We start from the raw sequence: 14,761 nt of genomic DNA, 5'->3' as shown, positions 1-14,761 counted from the left end.
TTTAGTCGAGGGCAGCCCTAATGCATATTGACTAATTGTTTACAAGAAGCATACATATAAGAGGCTTACAATTAGCTGAATATGTAGCCTACTTGTTTAATTAGTGACACTTAGCCTGCATTTTAAAATCTTTATTTGAATGTGGCAATTAACATTTTTATTTTAAAACCTTTATTTTATAATATGGCAACATAATATTGTGCTCTACAATATTTCTATGACTAAATCACTGACAGAGACAATCAGCCAATCACTGTGTGCATGGTTAGTAAGTATGCTGACATCATCCATAGCAACAAGGTCAACCCCGCCCTTACTCTTAGCTTAAGACTTCTGTCTATTCCTTAGTAAAAGTTTGTCTCAGCAGCTTTGTGAATAGGTTTTAAGAAAAAAACTCTTAGCTAAAAACTTTTACTGCTATTTAGGAGAACTCTTAGTGGTAAGATACAGTGTTTTGGGAATATGGGCCCAGGTTTACAGCCTGGTTTAAAAAAATATTTTGGTCTATATAGCTAATTTTGCCCTTCATGACAACTGTGAGGGGGGTGCATTTTTTTATAACTCATCCGTTTAAATTATATTAAGCCTTAAAGTTCTGCATAATTAAGGGCGCAGCCACTTGAGTGACATTTGCCCATTTTCGATTATCCAGGAGTGACGCGCTGCCAAGATGGCGACAGCCGGTTCTGCCTACTTTAGGCTTCAAAAACACTCTTCGGAAACCTACGGGTGACGTCACGGACACTACGTCCATGTTTTTATACAGTCTATGGTACAAACACCTGCACAAACACACACACACACCTGCAGAAAATGAGGGAGGCACAGAAGAAAAGTGCTGTGATGTTTTCAGTGGTGTGTGTGTTTAATGTCTCTGGAATTCTGGAATTTCCCTTATTCTGAGAAACCCCAAACCAACTCTGAAAAGACTGACATAAAGATAACTAAATATAACACACACACACTGCACATAGGTCTCATCCTGCCACCTACTGGACAGTGACCACAATACAGGAGTTAATCTAAATGTACTGTAAGTACAGCAGATAAATGTGAAAAAGTGTCATAGATTATGTGACTTTGATGGCCAGTTTTTTATCAGGTTTTGCTCATGTAGCTCCCTGTTATTAAAACAGACACAAAACAAACATGCAGACATTATATTTCATTTACATTTATGCATTTGGCAGGCTCTATTATCCATAGTGACTTCAGAAACATATAATTTTTCCTCTCTTCTCCTGCAGGTCTTCATTCTGATTTCGTCACACTGCCTCATTTATCCCGACTCGACCAAAGCTTTGCAGAAACGTCTGAATTGCTCAGTGGAGACAGTCGACGGAGTTCCTTACCGGAGAACAGCGAGGTCTCAATGACGCGATCTGATTCACTCTCATCCTTCACGGTGGACCTTGGCCCCTCCCTCATGAGCGAGGTTCTGGGGATGATTGACAGCTCCTGCTGCCTCATTAAGAGCCATCAAGATCAGGAGATTGAGGAAGAAGAGCAGCAGCAGAGCTCTGTGTTTGAGACGGATCATAAATGTCAGACAATAGATGCTTCAGTCAGGCGTCCGATTGGACCACACGTCACTATCGAGCCCAGGAGGTTCCAGCAGGCTGCTAGCATGCTAGCACGTCAATTTGGAGGAGGAAGACCTGAAGAGGAGCGTCAGAGACCTTCATCTTTTAGACACCAGGGCACCGTACAGCTTCACTGAGACAGAGGAAGAAATCAAAGTATGAACATCAGATATTACACATAAGAATCAGAATCAGAATGAGCTTTATTGCCATGCTGTTCATGATGGTGAGTGGGGGGAGTGCAGGGGGGTTCCTCCTGAAGTCCACGATCATCTCCACAGTTTTGAGCGTGTTCAGCTCCAGGTTGTTGTGACTGCACCAGACAGCCAGCTCTTTAACCTCCTGACTGTAAGCAGACTCGCCACCGTCCTGAATGAGGCCGATGACTGTGGTGTCATCTGCATACATCAGGAGCTTGACAGAGGGGTCTTTAGAGGTGCAGTCATTGGTGTACAGGGAGAAGTGCAATGGGGAGAGGACACAACCCTGGGGGGCGCCAATGCTGATCGTACAGCTGCTGGATGAGAATTTCCCCAGTTTTACTAGCTGCTGCCTATCTGTCAGGAAGCTAGAGATCCACTGACAGACGGAGGTGGGCACCATGACCACAGACGTTAGAGCCACAGGTCTGTAGTCATTAAGTCCTGTAATTTTGAGTTTCTTAAGGACGGGGATGATGGTGGAGCGTTTGAAGCAGGAAGGGACTTCGCACAGCTCCAGTGATCTGTTGAAGATCGTTGAGAAGATGGGGGCCAGCTGGTCAGCACAGGTTTTCAGACAGGCTGGTGTGACACCGTCTGGGCCTGGTGCTTTTCTTCTCTTGTTCTTTCTGAAGACCTGACACATATCATCTTCACTGATCTGAAGTGCAGGAGTGGGGGAGTGGGGGGTTGCTGGAGGTGTTAATGGTGTTTTTTCAAACCTGCAATAAAACTCATTCAGATCGTCTGCCAGTTGATTCTCCACAGTGCTGGGGGATGGTGTCTTGTAGTTGGTGATGTCTTTCAGACCTTTCCACACTGAAGCTGTGTCATTGGAAGAGAACTGGATCCTTAGATTTTCAGAATAATTCCTCTTTGCCACACTGATATGGACAGTTATGATATTTAAAAGACAGTTTAGTTTTTAATACAATTTTTATTTTTAAGCCCAAATAAAATAAGTTTTGGAAATAAGAATCCAGGACCTGAAAGAGACCTGCTATACAGACAGTGCACAAACGGAGAGCCATCTGAAGTCTTTCTTTATAAATGTGACCCTGGAGCACAAAAGCAGTCTTAAATAGCACGGGTATATTTGTAGCAATAGTAAACAACACATTGTATGGGTCAAAATGATCAATTTTTCTTTTATGCCAAAAATCATTAGGATATTAAGTAAAGATCATGGTCCATGAAGATATTTTGTACATTTCCTACCGTAAATATATCAAAACTTCCTTCACTTTTGAGTAGTAATATGCATTGCTAAGGACTTTATTTGGACAACTTTAAAGGCGATTTTCTGAATATTTTGATTTTTTTTGCACCCTCAGATTCCAGATTTTCAAATAGTTGTATCGCAGCCAAATATTGTCCTATCCTAACGAACCATACATCAATGGAAAGCTTATTTATAAAATAAAAATTTACACTTAAGACCAGGGTCCAGGGTCACGAATGAACATCATTCAGATGAACAAACATTCAGCTGTAAATTTCTTTGTTTGTCAATTAAACTTGGAATCAAGTATTCAATGAATCTGTCCTGTACATATTTTCAGAAGTACATTTATATTTTTATGTTGTTTATATGTGCTTATGCATTTACAAAACCAAAAGGCAATGACCAGGATTTGTAGCATCTTAATTAAACATCGATCTACAGTAGATCTGTCTGCTAAAGCCAGTGTGAAGATATTCATATTATTTGTATTATTTTTGTATTATAACATTAATATTTTGTATACAAAAATAACAGATAAATTTAATAGAATAAATTGTCCAGTTTTATGCTTAGAGCTGACAAAAAATATGTATTTCTGAGATAACATGTAATTTAATCATAAATAAAATGTTCGTATATGCAGTGAATATATGTGGAATTAATATCAGAGTTTTCTATCTGTAGTAGAAATATGTATATAACTGTTAAAATAAAATATATTTTCAGGAACATGCCATTGTATTTTACTTCTTAAAGAATAAAAGAGCATGTTAAAAAACATCTCTTGAGGATGTAAAAAAACATTTTACAAATAGTGAGAGACACAGATACAGTAGAATACAGGAGAAAGAAATTATAAAAAAAACAAATATTTGTTCGTACCTAGACATCATATGTGGCGCTCTTGGCGTGACCGTTAAATGATTCAAATCAATCAGCATTTACTTCCTGTAAACTTTAATCTTCCTGCTTTTTAGTTGAGATTTCCGTTGTCAAACAGTTTACAGTGTTGTTTTGTGTTAAATATGTAAGGCCAGAATCATCATCAGAAAGAGCTGAGATCAGGTTAGTAATGCAATATGGTGACAAAATTAAATAAAAAGTGGTGTACAGGGTTATATGAAACAACATGGTAATTATTCTGGAAAGATGATGCAGTATTTTTTTATTTAAAACAACTAAAGATTTAAAAGATGAAATCCATGTAACCTGCATGTGTTATGTGTCCACACACACAATTTTTCTCTCTAGGCCTATGTAGAAAGATTATAATAATATAATAGTAATAGTAATCAATTATAAGTACTTTTAGAAGAAATCTAGCCTGCCAGTTAAGTATTAGTTAGTAAAGTGCCATTGATTTCCCAAAAACACAGGTGTTGAGCAACTTCTCAGGTTCAGCTCACTTTTGGGTACAAATGTGTTTCTGCGTTCTGGTGTTGTTTGTTGTCTCTGTCTCTGTTTTTTTATTTTTGTTGTCTGTGCAGATCGCGGACACCTGCTGCTGATTTCCGGGCTGCTGATTAGCATCAAGATATAAGTGGTATGCAAGTAACGAAGAGAGAAAGAGGGGACACGATTCGTCTCGTTTGATGTTTTCCTTTGTGTCTTCATTCCCAGACCCAGTTGCTGTGTAACTTGTGCGACAGTCAGACAAACAATATAGTGAATATACTTGTGAAGGGTATTTGTAAGGAGTGGGTCGTCCCTTGTTTTGTTTTTTTTAACGTTTTTCTCCTGTTTTGGTGGATAGACCGGGAGAAAGGGTAGTGGATTGTATTTCTTTTGGGGCTTTTTCTTTTATTAGGTAAGTTAGTTTATTTTTAAGTTAGTTAACACATTTGCAGAAACGTCTGACACATAAAACATTGTTTGTTTGTTATTTTTGGGCTCCCATTTCCTGAGGTAATTTGGACTATACTTTTACTAAGAATATATTGGTTTCTTTTTGTCTGTTAAAGGGGTCATATAATGCGATTTTACATTTTTCCTTTCTCTTTGAAGTGTTACAAGCTCTTGGTGCATAAAGAAGATCTGTAAAGTTGCAAAGACTAAAGTCTGAAATCCAAAGAGATATTCTTTATAAAAGTTAAGACTGGTCCAAGCCTACCTAAAACGGCTCGTTCTAACACGCCCCCACATACCTACGTCACGATGTGGGAAGATTTGCATAACGCCGCCCAAATGTTCACGCAAAGAAAGAAGGCGTAACTTTTATTCTCGCTGTAGTATTGTTGTTGCCGCCGCCGCCATGTTGTGAAGGCGCTGTGTTTTGTTGTGAAAGCGTTGTTTTTTTAACCTTAAACTGCATAAACACATTTCATTACACCAAATACACCAAATGATGTTCTTTTTAGCAGCATCATATGACCCCTTTAAATAAAAGGTTATTGGCTATTATTTTTGAGTAACAAAATGGTGTTGTGTATTGATTCTGGGTCTGGAGACGGATACATCAGCGTCTCCCCTCCTTTCGTTTTTAATTGCTCGTTTCTATATTATCCCCTAGACTAATTAAGAAATGTAACTATATATATATATATATATATATATTTCATATTAATGAATAAATCAGAAAATTAAAATAAAAAAAATCTGTAATAATAATAAGAATTATACAATAAAATAAGGATTATACAAAATTATTAAAACTAATTAAAGGGATGTTTCACCCCCCTAAAAAATAAAAAAATACTGTGACGAGTGGGACGGGGCCGACAGCTGTGGGAACGGAGCGAGGCCGGTGGAGTAAATGATAATGCATCACACCTGCGCCACTCACCAGTCTCGAGTCCCACAGAGGAGCTCCGGAAGGATAAAAGGAGTGACGACAGTGTTGGATGAGAGAGGACCAGGCCTGGACTATTTATGTTGTTTTGGTTCTGTTTGTGCGCGGCAGTTGTCTGTGAGGGGCTGTCATGTTTTTTTTCCAGTTTTGTGTTTATTTTGTTATTAAATTGTTTAAATGTTCGCCAGTTCCCTTCTCCTTCTTCGCCGATCTACGAACTTTATTACAGCCAGTAATTCAGTTTTTCTCTGAAAGCACGCTGGATTACAAATGGATGGCCATACTGAGAATTCAGTGCTTCCCATGCTTGATCATAGGCTTCATCGTCCTTTCTATAGAAGCTTCCTTCCAATACAGACTGTGCCTCAACGCTGACATATTTTTGTAGGTAGAACAACTTATCAGCTGGATTTGTGCATCGCCGCTCTATTAAACCTGCTTTCCTGCAGTCTGTGTTCTTTCGACTTTATTTTGTAGTAAGTAACGAATATGCTTTGAGGAAATGTATCGGAGTAAAAGTATACATTTTAATTAGGAAATGTAGTGGCGTAAACGTGAAGTTGGCTGAAATATAAAAACTTTCTTTTTGAAGTATTATTACTTCATTACATTACACCACTGAGTAAGTGCCACAAACACTGAGCTAGTTTATTTACAGGTTGGTTTCCTGCTATAGCAGAACAGAAGAGCAAAGACAACAGCAAACAATTTCTAGACAAGTCAAATGTAGATTTAAAAGGCAGCTACTCATGAGAATGAGCTTTCATGCATTCAGCTCCCACCTAGTGAAGGTCCGTAGTTATAATGCCAATTAGTGGTGAAGAGAAACAGTTGCACCGTATTGTAAATCTTGTTTTGGATGAGTACCATCTGTAGTCAATTATCCAGAAAAATAGGGATCAAGATAATGTTCTGTACAAATACTCTCGAATTATATGAAAGAATAAAATCTTTATATAAAATCTTTATTTTTCTTTAGGATGGTCAAGCATACATGAGTGACGCATCAGAACCTGACTCTGATTCATCATTCAGCAGCATGGGTAAGAAAACAACAATACTGCATATAAAAATGCTTGTGGCCTTTTACACAAATCTAGCTGGACAAACTTCAGGGTAAGTTTAGAGTAGACAAAAACAACAAATTCAACACATTCCAACTTAGCAAAGTGAAAATGATTAAACTGAATTTAAAGAATACACACACACACACACACACACAGTGGAGATCAAAATTAGAGAACAATCTATAAATACTTGATTTTTTTCTGAAATATTGTTAATCTTAATTGCTTAAAATCTGAAGGAATATTAGCTGTAGGTATATATAGGTATAGTTTTACTAACTTGTTTGACAAAATATCCAAGGCATTTCAACAAAAACGTCTCTAGGTTACGCATGTACCCAAGTTCCCCGAAGGAACGAGACGCTGCGTCGGAGAACGCTTTTGGAACACTTCTGCATGACCACGCACTGAAACACGTGTGTAATCTGTCCAACGGAATCACGTGAGGTCTCTGGCCATGTCAGGGGCAAACTCAAGACAAGAGGGAGCCACAGAAAGAGCCTGAAGGTCACCGACTCTCTTCAGGGAAGAGATGGCTAGCAGGAATACAATCTTGACTGTAAGGAATCTCAATGAAACCTCCTCCAAAGTTTCAAAAGGAGGTTTGGAAAGGGCCTCTAGAACCACGGCCAAATCCCAAGATGGAACTCTAGGGCGTACCAGAGGCCTCAGCCTCCAGGTACCGCAGAGGAAACGCGTAACTAAAGGGTTTCTCCCCAAAGACTGCTCACCCAGAGGGGCATGGTGAGCAGCAATGGTGGCCACATAAACTTGCAAAGTGGAAGGGGATAACCCTGTGGCGAACCGCTCTTGTAGAAACTCTAGCACTGGACTGATAAGACAATTAACTGGGTCCAACTGATGGTTGCCGCACCACGAAGTGAAGAGAAGCTACTTCGAGGTGTACGATTTCCTCGTGGAGGGAGCTTTGGACTGGAGTATGGTCTCCACAACCTCGGTTGAGAGACTGGAGGCTATGAGCTGTGCCCCCTCAGGGGCCACAGCCACAGCTTCCACAACATCGGATGGGGGTGAAAGATGGTGCACCCCGCCTGAGAGAGGAGATCCCTTCTGATGGTAATCTCCCATGGAGAGTCTTCGAGAAGGGCTACCTGGTCCACAAACCATGGCCAGCCCGGCCAGAACAGGGCTACTAACAGAAGACGAACCCCGTACCGGCGAACTCTCTCCAGAACTCCCGGGAGCAGAGCAATTGTCTGTGCGAGCACAGACCCCCTGGTGGTTGATGTAAGAGACCACCGATGTATTGTCTGTGCGAACCAGCACATGATGGACTCTCAGGTCTGAGAGAAAATGCTTCAATGCTCGAAACACGGCCAGCATCTCCAGGCAATTTACAACAACAAGGAGCCCTCAACAAGGTTTCTTCAACATGTCTAAGGCACGTAAGCATTGCAGCATGACCTTGATCATGCGAAACGGGTTGCCCCTCGGGGAACACCCTATGGTGCTGAGCCACCACTGCAGGGGCCTCATGTACAGCAGGCCAAACGGTATCACGTTGGATACAGCTGCCATCAGACCTAAGAGTTTCTGGAACTGTTTGACAGTGAGTGACTGTCCTTCTTTCACTCTCTTGACTGCTGTGAGGATCGACTCGATCCGAGCAGGAGACAGACATGCCTGCATCATGGTCGAATTCCACACTACACCCAGATAAGTGGTCCTCTGTACTGGAAAAAGCACACTTTTCTTTGCATTTAGTCTTAACCCCAGCTCTTAAAATATGGGCGAGAACGACATCTCGATGCCAAACCACCATCTGCTCCGACTGAGCTAGTATCAACCAATTGTTGATGTAATTCGGTATGCGGATGCCCTGGAGTTGCAGTGGAGCCAGAGCAGCATCCACACACTTGGTGAAAGTGCTGGGTGAGAGTGCAAGGCTGAACAGAAGAACCCGATATTGGTAAGCTTCGCCCCCTGAAAGCAAATCTCAGGAACTTCCTGTCTTAAGGAAGGATTGATACGTGGAAGTATGCGTCTTTCAGATCTATCGTGACAAACCAGTCCTTGGACCTGATTTGAGACATGATTTGTTTGAGTGTGAGCACCTTGAACTTGAGTCGCATGACTCGGATAGGATGCAACCCCCCATCCTTCTTCGGAATGATGAAGTACCGGCTGTAGAACCTGGACTCTCTGTCGAGAGGAGGGACCACCTCGATGGCCTCCTTCCTCAAGAGAGTATCTACTTCTTGTTCCATGACCAGAGCCTGCTCGGGCCCACCAGAGTGGAAAACACCCAGTTGAACCCGAGGTGGACGAGACCTGAACTGAATCTTGAAGCCTCTTTCTACAGTGTGCAGGACCCATTGAGACACATTTGGCAGAAGATTCCACGCTGCCAGATGGTCTACTAAAGGAATCAGTGTCTTGAGACTGACTTCTGGTGTACTTAGAGTGGTTAGCTCGGTGCCCTGAAGTGGAGGACTGGCAGTGACAGCCAATCTAGCTGCTCTGGAGACCTCCTTGGAGGTAGTGAGCCACCCAGGACCTCTATGTTTCCGGGCGGATGCTGAAAGATGCGCTTGCTGGAGACCGCTGTGCCCTGAAGCACTTGGGGTGGCAGGGTTGACAGACTGATCTCCTGAGGGCACTGAGGAGAGATGGGCACCATATGATGAGGTGTATACCGCTCTTCCCTAGAGGGGCCTGCCCTCAGAAGTCCTGAGACACTTGTGTCAGGACTTTTTGGCTGAAGCCTTATTATTGGAAATGATGGTCCTCAGACCTGTCATCTCCTTTAAAGTCTTCAACCTGGAGCGCTGCCCCGACTCCAGACCTTTTTGTGGGGGAGTGAGAGTGGTGACGCTCCGTTTTTGGACTTCTCGATGCGAGGAGCTGGTACAAGGCTGGGGCTGCTCCCGCCTAGCAGCCCCATGAGAGCGCTGAGGGAGAAAGCACTGAAATGCCACTGCTGGAACCTGTCGACGACTGTATTGACAGCGTCGCCGAACAGGCCAGAAGGCCCTAGCGGGGCATCCAGCAAAAAGACCCTAGCTGCGTCCCAATTCACAGACTGCATCCTTTGAAGTGCGTATTTGAAGGCCGATTGTGTCACAGCAGCGCGACGAAGGCTGTCCCAGTTCAAAGACCACGTCCTATGAAGGCTGCATTTGACAGCCGATTGCGTCACGGCGGCGCGACGAAGACCGTCCCAATTCACAGTGCACCCTCTGAAAGCCAAATTCGAAGGCCGATTGCATCACTGCAGCACGACGAAAGCTAGCGCAATTCGAAAGCGACTTCAAATGCGCCCTCAGTTTCGCCAGAAAATGAAGGATACATCAGATGGATCCTTCGCAGCCTACCCTATACCAGAAATCATAGTGTGCCGGTGACGACGGGACTTTTATTAAAACAAAATAGCGGGTGATGGTTCTGTGACGGCCGACGAATACACGTATAAATGTAAGTACTGTGTTTTAATTTACTCAAATATCTAGTGAAACAAATGTTAAAACTCAGGGGTCTTAAAAATGTGAACTTAAACTAACAATACCACTGCACAGATTTATTTGTTAGGTGGTCTGAGGCAAAAGTTCTTGTATTTATTAAATTGAGGGCGGAATATGATAATTCCTTTACTGGGGACAAAAACTCTGCCAGTGTGGCTTGGCGGTAAGCTATTGCCCTTTTGTAATATTTCCACTAGGACCTCTTGTATACACAACCATTAGCCCTCACCCTATACAAAGGCCACAACAATAAGACAAGAAGTAGATAAGGCTCCTTAGTAAGTAGATACGTTTTTCACTTGTATTTATATTGTATTAATTTATTTTATTTTATCTTATTTTATTTATTTATTTATTTATTTTTTGTAGTGCTGTCATGCAAGATATGTCCACAAATGTTTTAGGCAAACTTGAGCAGAAATATGATGCCTGGTTCCCACAGTGAAGTTCAGTGGCAATAAAGCTCTTCTATAGGGATGTGGGAGTGCTGAAGGTGTGAGGGAGTTGTGATTTATCAATGCTGTCATAAATTCACACACCACTGTTTGATGTAATACAAAAACTTGATACAGAAGATGCTACCCACTCCTCATTCTCTGCGCTCTTGGGCTTTTATTCAACATGACAATGATGGTATGCATTCTCCCAAGGTAAAATCCTTCAGTGGGCAAGTATTTCACCCAATTTTAACACTCTTGAGCACCTGTGGGGGATTCTGTAGAGATGAGTTGAGCACTCCCCATTAAAGACCAGGGGCCTCATTTATGACTGTTGTGTACACACAAAATGGGCATAGAAATATGCGTATGCAATTTTCCACGCACATATCGGGATTTATTAGAAATGAACTTGGTATAAATATGTGCATACCATACAGACATTCTAGACCAGGGATGGGCAACTGGCGGCCCGCGGGTCATACAAGGCCCGCAGTGTCTTTTAGTACGGCCCGCTGGATCGGATGATCAATTTTAAAACATTTGAAAAGTAAGTCATGTAAAGATTGCTTTCAGGTTATGATGTTAATACTATCTCCAACCAGGAGAGGTCGCTAGTTTCCAGCCGTTCCCCATTTTAATTACATCGAAGTATGATGTGCACTCTAATGTAAACATTCACTAACATCAGCAAATAATAAATTAAAAACTGATAAGGGAAACAGTATTTTTCAATCAAGATGGTAAACGGATTATCGTTTTACCAAGTTCAAGGGGATTCCTGTTTGGATTGTTTGGAAATCTGTATTTTATTTAAATCGCCATCACACCACTGCTCACAAACAACGGGGACGCCAGAGTGTTGCACTTGCCTCAAATTTCAAAGGTAAAATGCATAGTCAACAAAACCTTTTTGCCAAATATAAAACTTCTTCAGTTTAATTGGTTCAATTTAAGGCCATAAAAACTCTTAAATGGTACAAAAATTATTAATTATAAGAGGTCTTAAATTTGGAGATGGAAAGACAAGAATTGCCATATAGATTAATATGACATTGATTAAACTTCAAAAGGCTGTGATTTCACTGAATAAACTTGAGCGCTGCACGTTCAAAGTCAGGCACTGCGCTGCTTTGTGTACTGTCGGAAAGCACTATATTTCTGCCGTTTCGAAAGTGAAACCTGCTGGCAGAGAACAAATTTGCTTTTCAATAAGCACTTATTTTCCAGTGATATCATCGAATTGATTGCAAAGATACTATTTAAACTGAACTGAGTTGGATGATGGCATCACTGAATTCAATGATGAACTGCCTTTAACTGAAAATTGAATGTTTACTATTGTCCTTTTGCATTATTGACACACTCTTTTCCTATTTAATACTGTAAAGCTGCTTTGACACAATCTGTATTGTTAAAAGCGCTAAATAAATAAAGGTGACTTGACTTGACTAATGTTACAAATGTAGCTATTGCTAATGTTAGTTAATGCAACCTTAACTAATCAGACCTAATGATTCTGTAAATGCCCTACAAAGTGGATGTCACATGATTTTCCACCATAATTCCAGTTCGAAAGGAGCATACATGTTCAGTTCAAATGGCATTAAAGTGTACCAGGCGTGACTACTATACAAATCCCATGATTACGGTTAAATATAATAAAAAAATGTCCCAACTTTTCTGGAATTGGGGTTGTATTTACAGGGGTATGTTATGTCGACTTGACAATTCTCTAATAAGTTTAATCTGTGTGTGAAGAGCAGGCAGTGGCAAAGTGCAAATCTGTGAATGAATGTTCCAAAGTGAAGAGTAGGGAACAATAAACACTGTGCAGGGGCCTTGTCAATCGGAACACAGTTAATGGAGCTCGATTTCTTCCAACGAGCTGATGATCTGAATCAGGTGTGTTAAGAGAGATATATAAAATATGCAGAGTGGAGGGACGAAAGGAACAGTATTGGGAACCACTGGTGTATTTAAACCTCTTATCAAATACATTGAAAATATTCTAAATAGCTGAAGAAACTCTAAGTTAATTGTTATTGTGTTTCCAAAGATGGTACTACAATCAATAAGGAAAGAAGTGAGCCCGCCACAACAGAAAATGGAGTAAAACAAAGGGTAAGTGTCAGGTTTTACTGTGAAGGACCCACAATAAGATAAAATATCAATACAGACTTTATTTAAAGTGGGCATTGGATGCAAAAATCACTTTTACATGCTTTGCATATAAATGTGTCTTAGCAGTGTATGGACACAACCACCCTACAATGATAAAAATCAATTTACTCCTTTTTTTTTTAATCCCCCAAAGAATTTTTAAAGGAAAAAGTCTAAATTATGGCAGCAAGCCTCTGAGCTCTGGACCAGACTCAGTAAGGGACAAGATGAAGAAAGTCAAAGGCCAGCATTAGTTGATTGGTGTAGAAATATTAGTCAGGCAAGCATCAGAAACTGGGCAGGCGGCTAATCAGAAGACAGATTCAGTATCAAGGTTAGAGCCAGGTGAATATCGTAACAGATATAAGTCCTGGCAGGCAAACATAACAGGTGGGAATTCCAAAAGGCAGAGTCACTAACTAATTTGAAAAACCGTAAGGTGAGCAGTGTCACGAGATCACCAGGCTCTCTCACCACCACACTGCAATCGCAGTCACCAGAGTATTAACCAGCACAACCTGTCATCAATCAGCCACATCATTAAGCACCATATATAAGTACACACCTCAACATCAGTCAGTGTCTGGCCTTAAACCAGGATACAGACTCACCCTTGCGACCTCCTAGTGATTCCTGGTGCTTCTACGATTATTCCAAAGACAATTTCCCTGTGTGTATTCCTCGTGTGTCCAAGTCAGTCTCTGTGAATACTTACCTGCAATACTTACCAGTTCTTTGAGGTTTGTGCTCCTTCAGCCAGCTCAGCCATCTTCCACAATGACCTGTAAGATAAAGGACAGTTACCAGCCACTCCTTACTCAGATTATCTTCATTGTGCTTACTTACCTGCTCACTCTGTGTTCGCTTGTGTCCTCAATAAAGAGGTTATCTGGATTATTTTCTTGTCAGGTGTATATTTCTCGACAGAAGGCCAGACCAATGCCAGAAGATTCACAGAACATGCTGAGATACTTCACAGAGAATTGGCAGGACACATAGTGCCACCCGTCACCATCATCACTTCCTCCAACACCTCTCCTTCACCAGTCTTTGGCACCAGTCCCATGGTCATTCCAACACCCTACTCTGGTCTGGCGGAGGACTGCAATTGATTTCTGCTGCAATGTTTTCTGGCTACGGACATGCATCTGCAATGTTTATCCACTGAACGGTCAAAGATTTCCTTTATTCCTCAACTGTCTTTGAGCAATTATACCACCTGCATCAAGGCAAAAGTTCCATCACCGATTATGCATTAAAATTCACAACCCTGTCCGCAATCAAGTAAGACCTGTTACACTGAGAGTGGACTGCCAGCATTAAGAGCTCTTTACACTACTGGTTCTGGAGGAATCCACCACTGGTGTCATCCTAGGGCGCCCATGGCTCATTCAACATTCACCATCACTCTGTTGGACAACTGGTGACATTCTGCAATGGGGCCCTCAGTGTTTTCCTGATTGATTCCCTCACCTACCTCATCTCATCTCCAAAGAAACTCCAGTGATTCCTGTCAACTCCACTTCCATAGAAAGTCTGCTGGCTCTCCAATCTGTGGACATTCCAGCATGTTATGCCCTATTTGCAGATGTCTTTTGCTCAAAACAAGCCTTACAATTACCACCACACCGCCCATGAGACTGCGCCATCGACCTGGAACCGGGTAAGCCAGCGCTTCGTGGAGGGGTTTACCCATTCTCCATACCTGAACAGAAGGCCATGGAAGAGTACATTGAAGAGGCTTTGATGCAGGTCTACATCCATCCTTCCACTTCTCCTGCAGCTTCCTGTTTTTTCTTTGTGGCTAAGAAGCTTG

The 14,761-nt window shown here is 41.6% G+C and overlaps 2 protein-coding genes across 2 annotated transcripts in view; both read left to right on the top strand.

Moving 5' to 3' along the window:
- Positions 1-1,814, top strand: part of cdc42ep1b (CDC42 effector protein (Rho GTPase binding) 1b) — an 8,477-nt gene extending 6,663 nt beyond the window's left edge. The window contains exon 2 of the mRNA XM_016559423.1: positions 1,248-1,814. Coding sequence (XP_016414909.1) covers positions 1,248-1,720 — 473 coding nt within the window. The 3' untranslated portion in view covers positions 1,721-1,814. The remainder of the gene's footprint in view (positions 1-1,247) is intronic.
- LOC107745537 (interferon-induced very large GTPase 1-like) overlaps positions 1-14,761 on the top strand; it is a 34,646-nt gene that overhangs the window by 7,727 nt on the left and 12,158 nt on the right. The gene's annotated exons all lie outside the window — the stretch shown is intronic.

This window comes from Sinocyclocheilus rhinocerous, unplaced genomic scaffold (genome assembly GCF_001515625.1).
Source record: "Sinocyclocheilus rhinocerous isolate Xijiao unplaced genomic scaffold, SAMN03320098_v1.1 scaffold1159, whole genome shotgun sequence".
Taxonomy (NCBI): Eukaryota; Metazoa; Chordata; class Actinopteri; order Cypriniformes; family Cyprinidae; genus Sinocyclocheilus; species Sinocyclocheilus rhinocerous.
The sequence above is the reverse complement of the archived record's forward strand: the minus strand, read 5'-3'. Positions and strand labels throughout refer to the sequence as shown.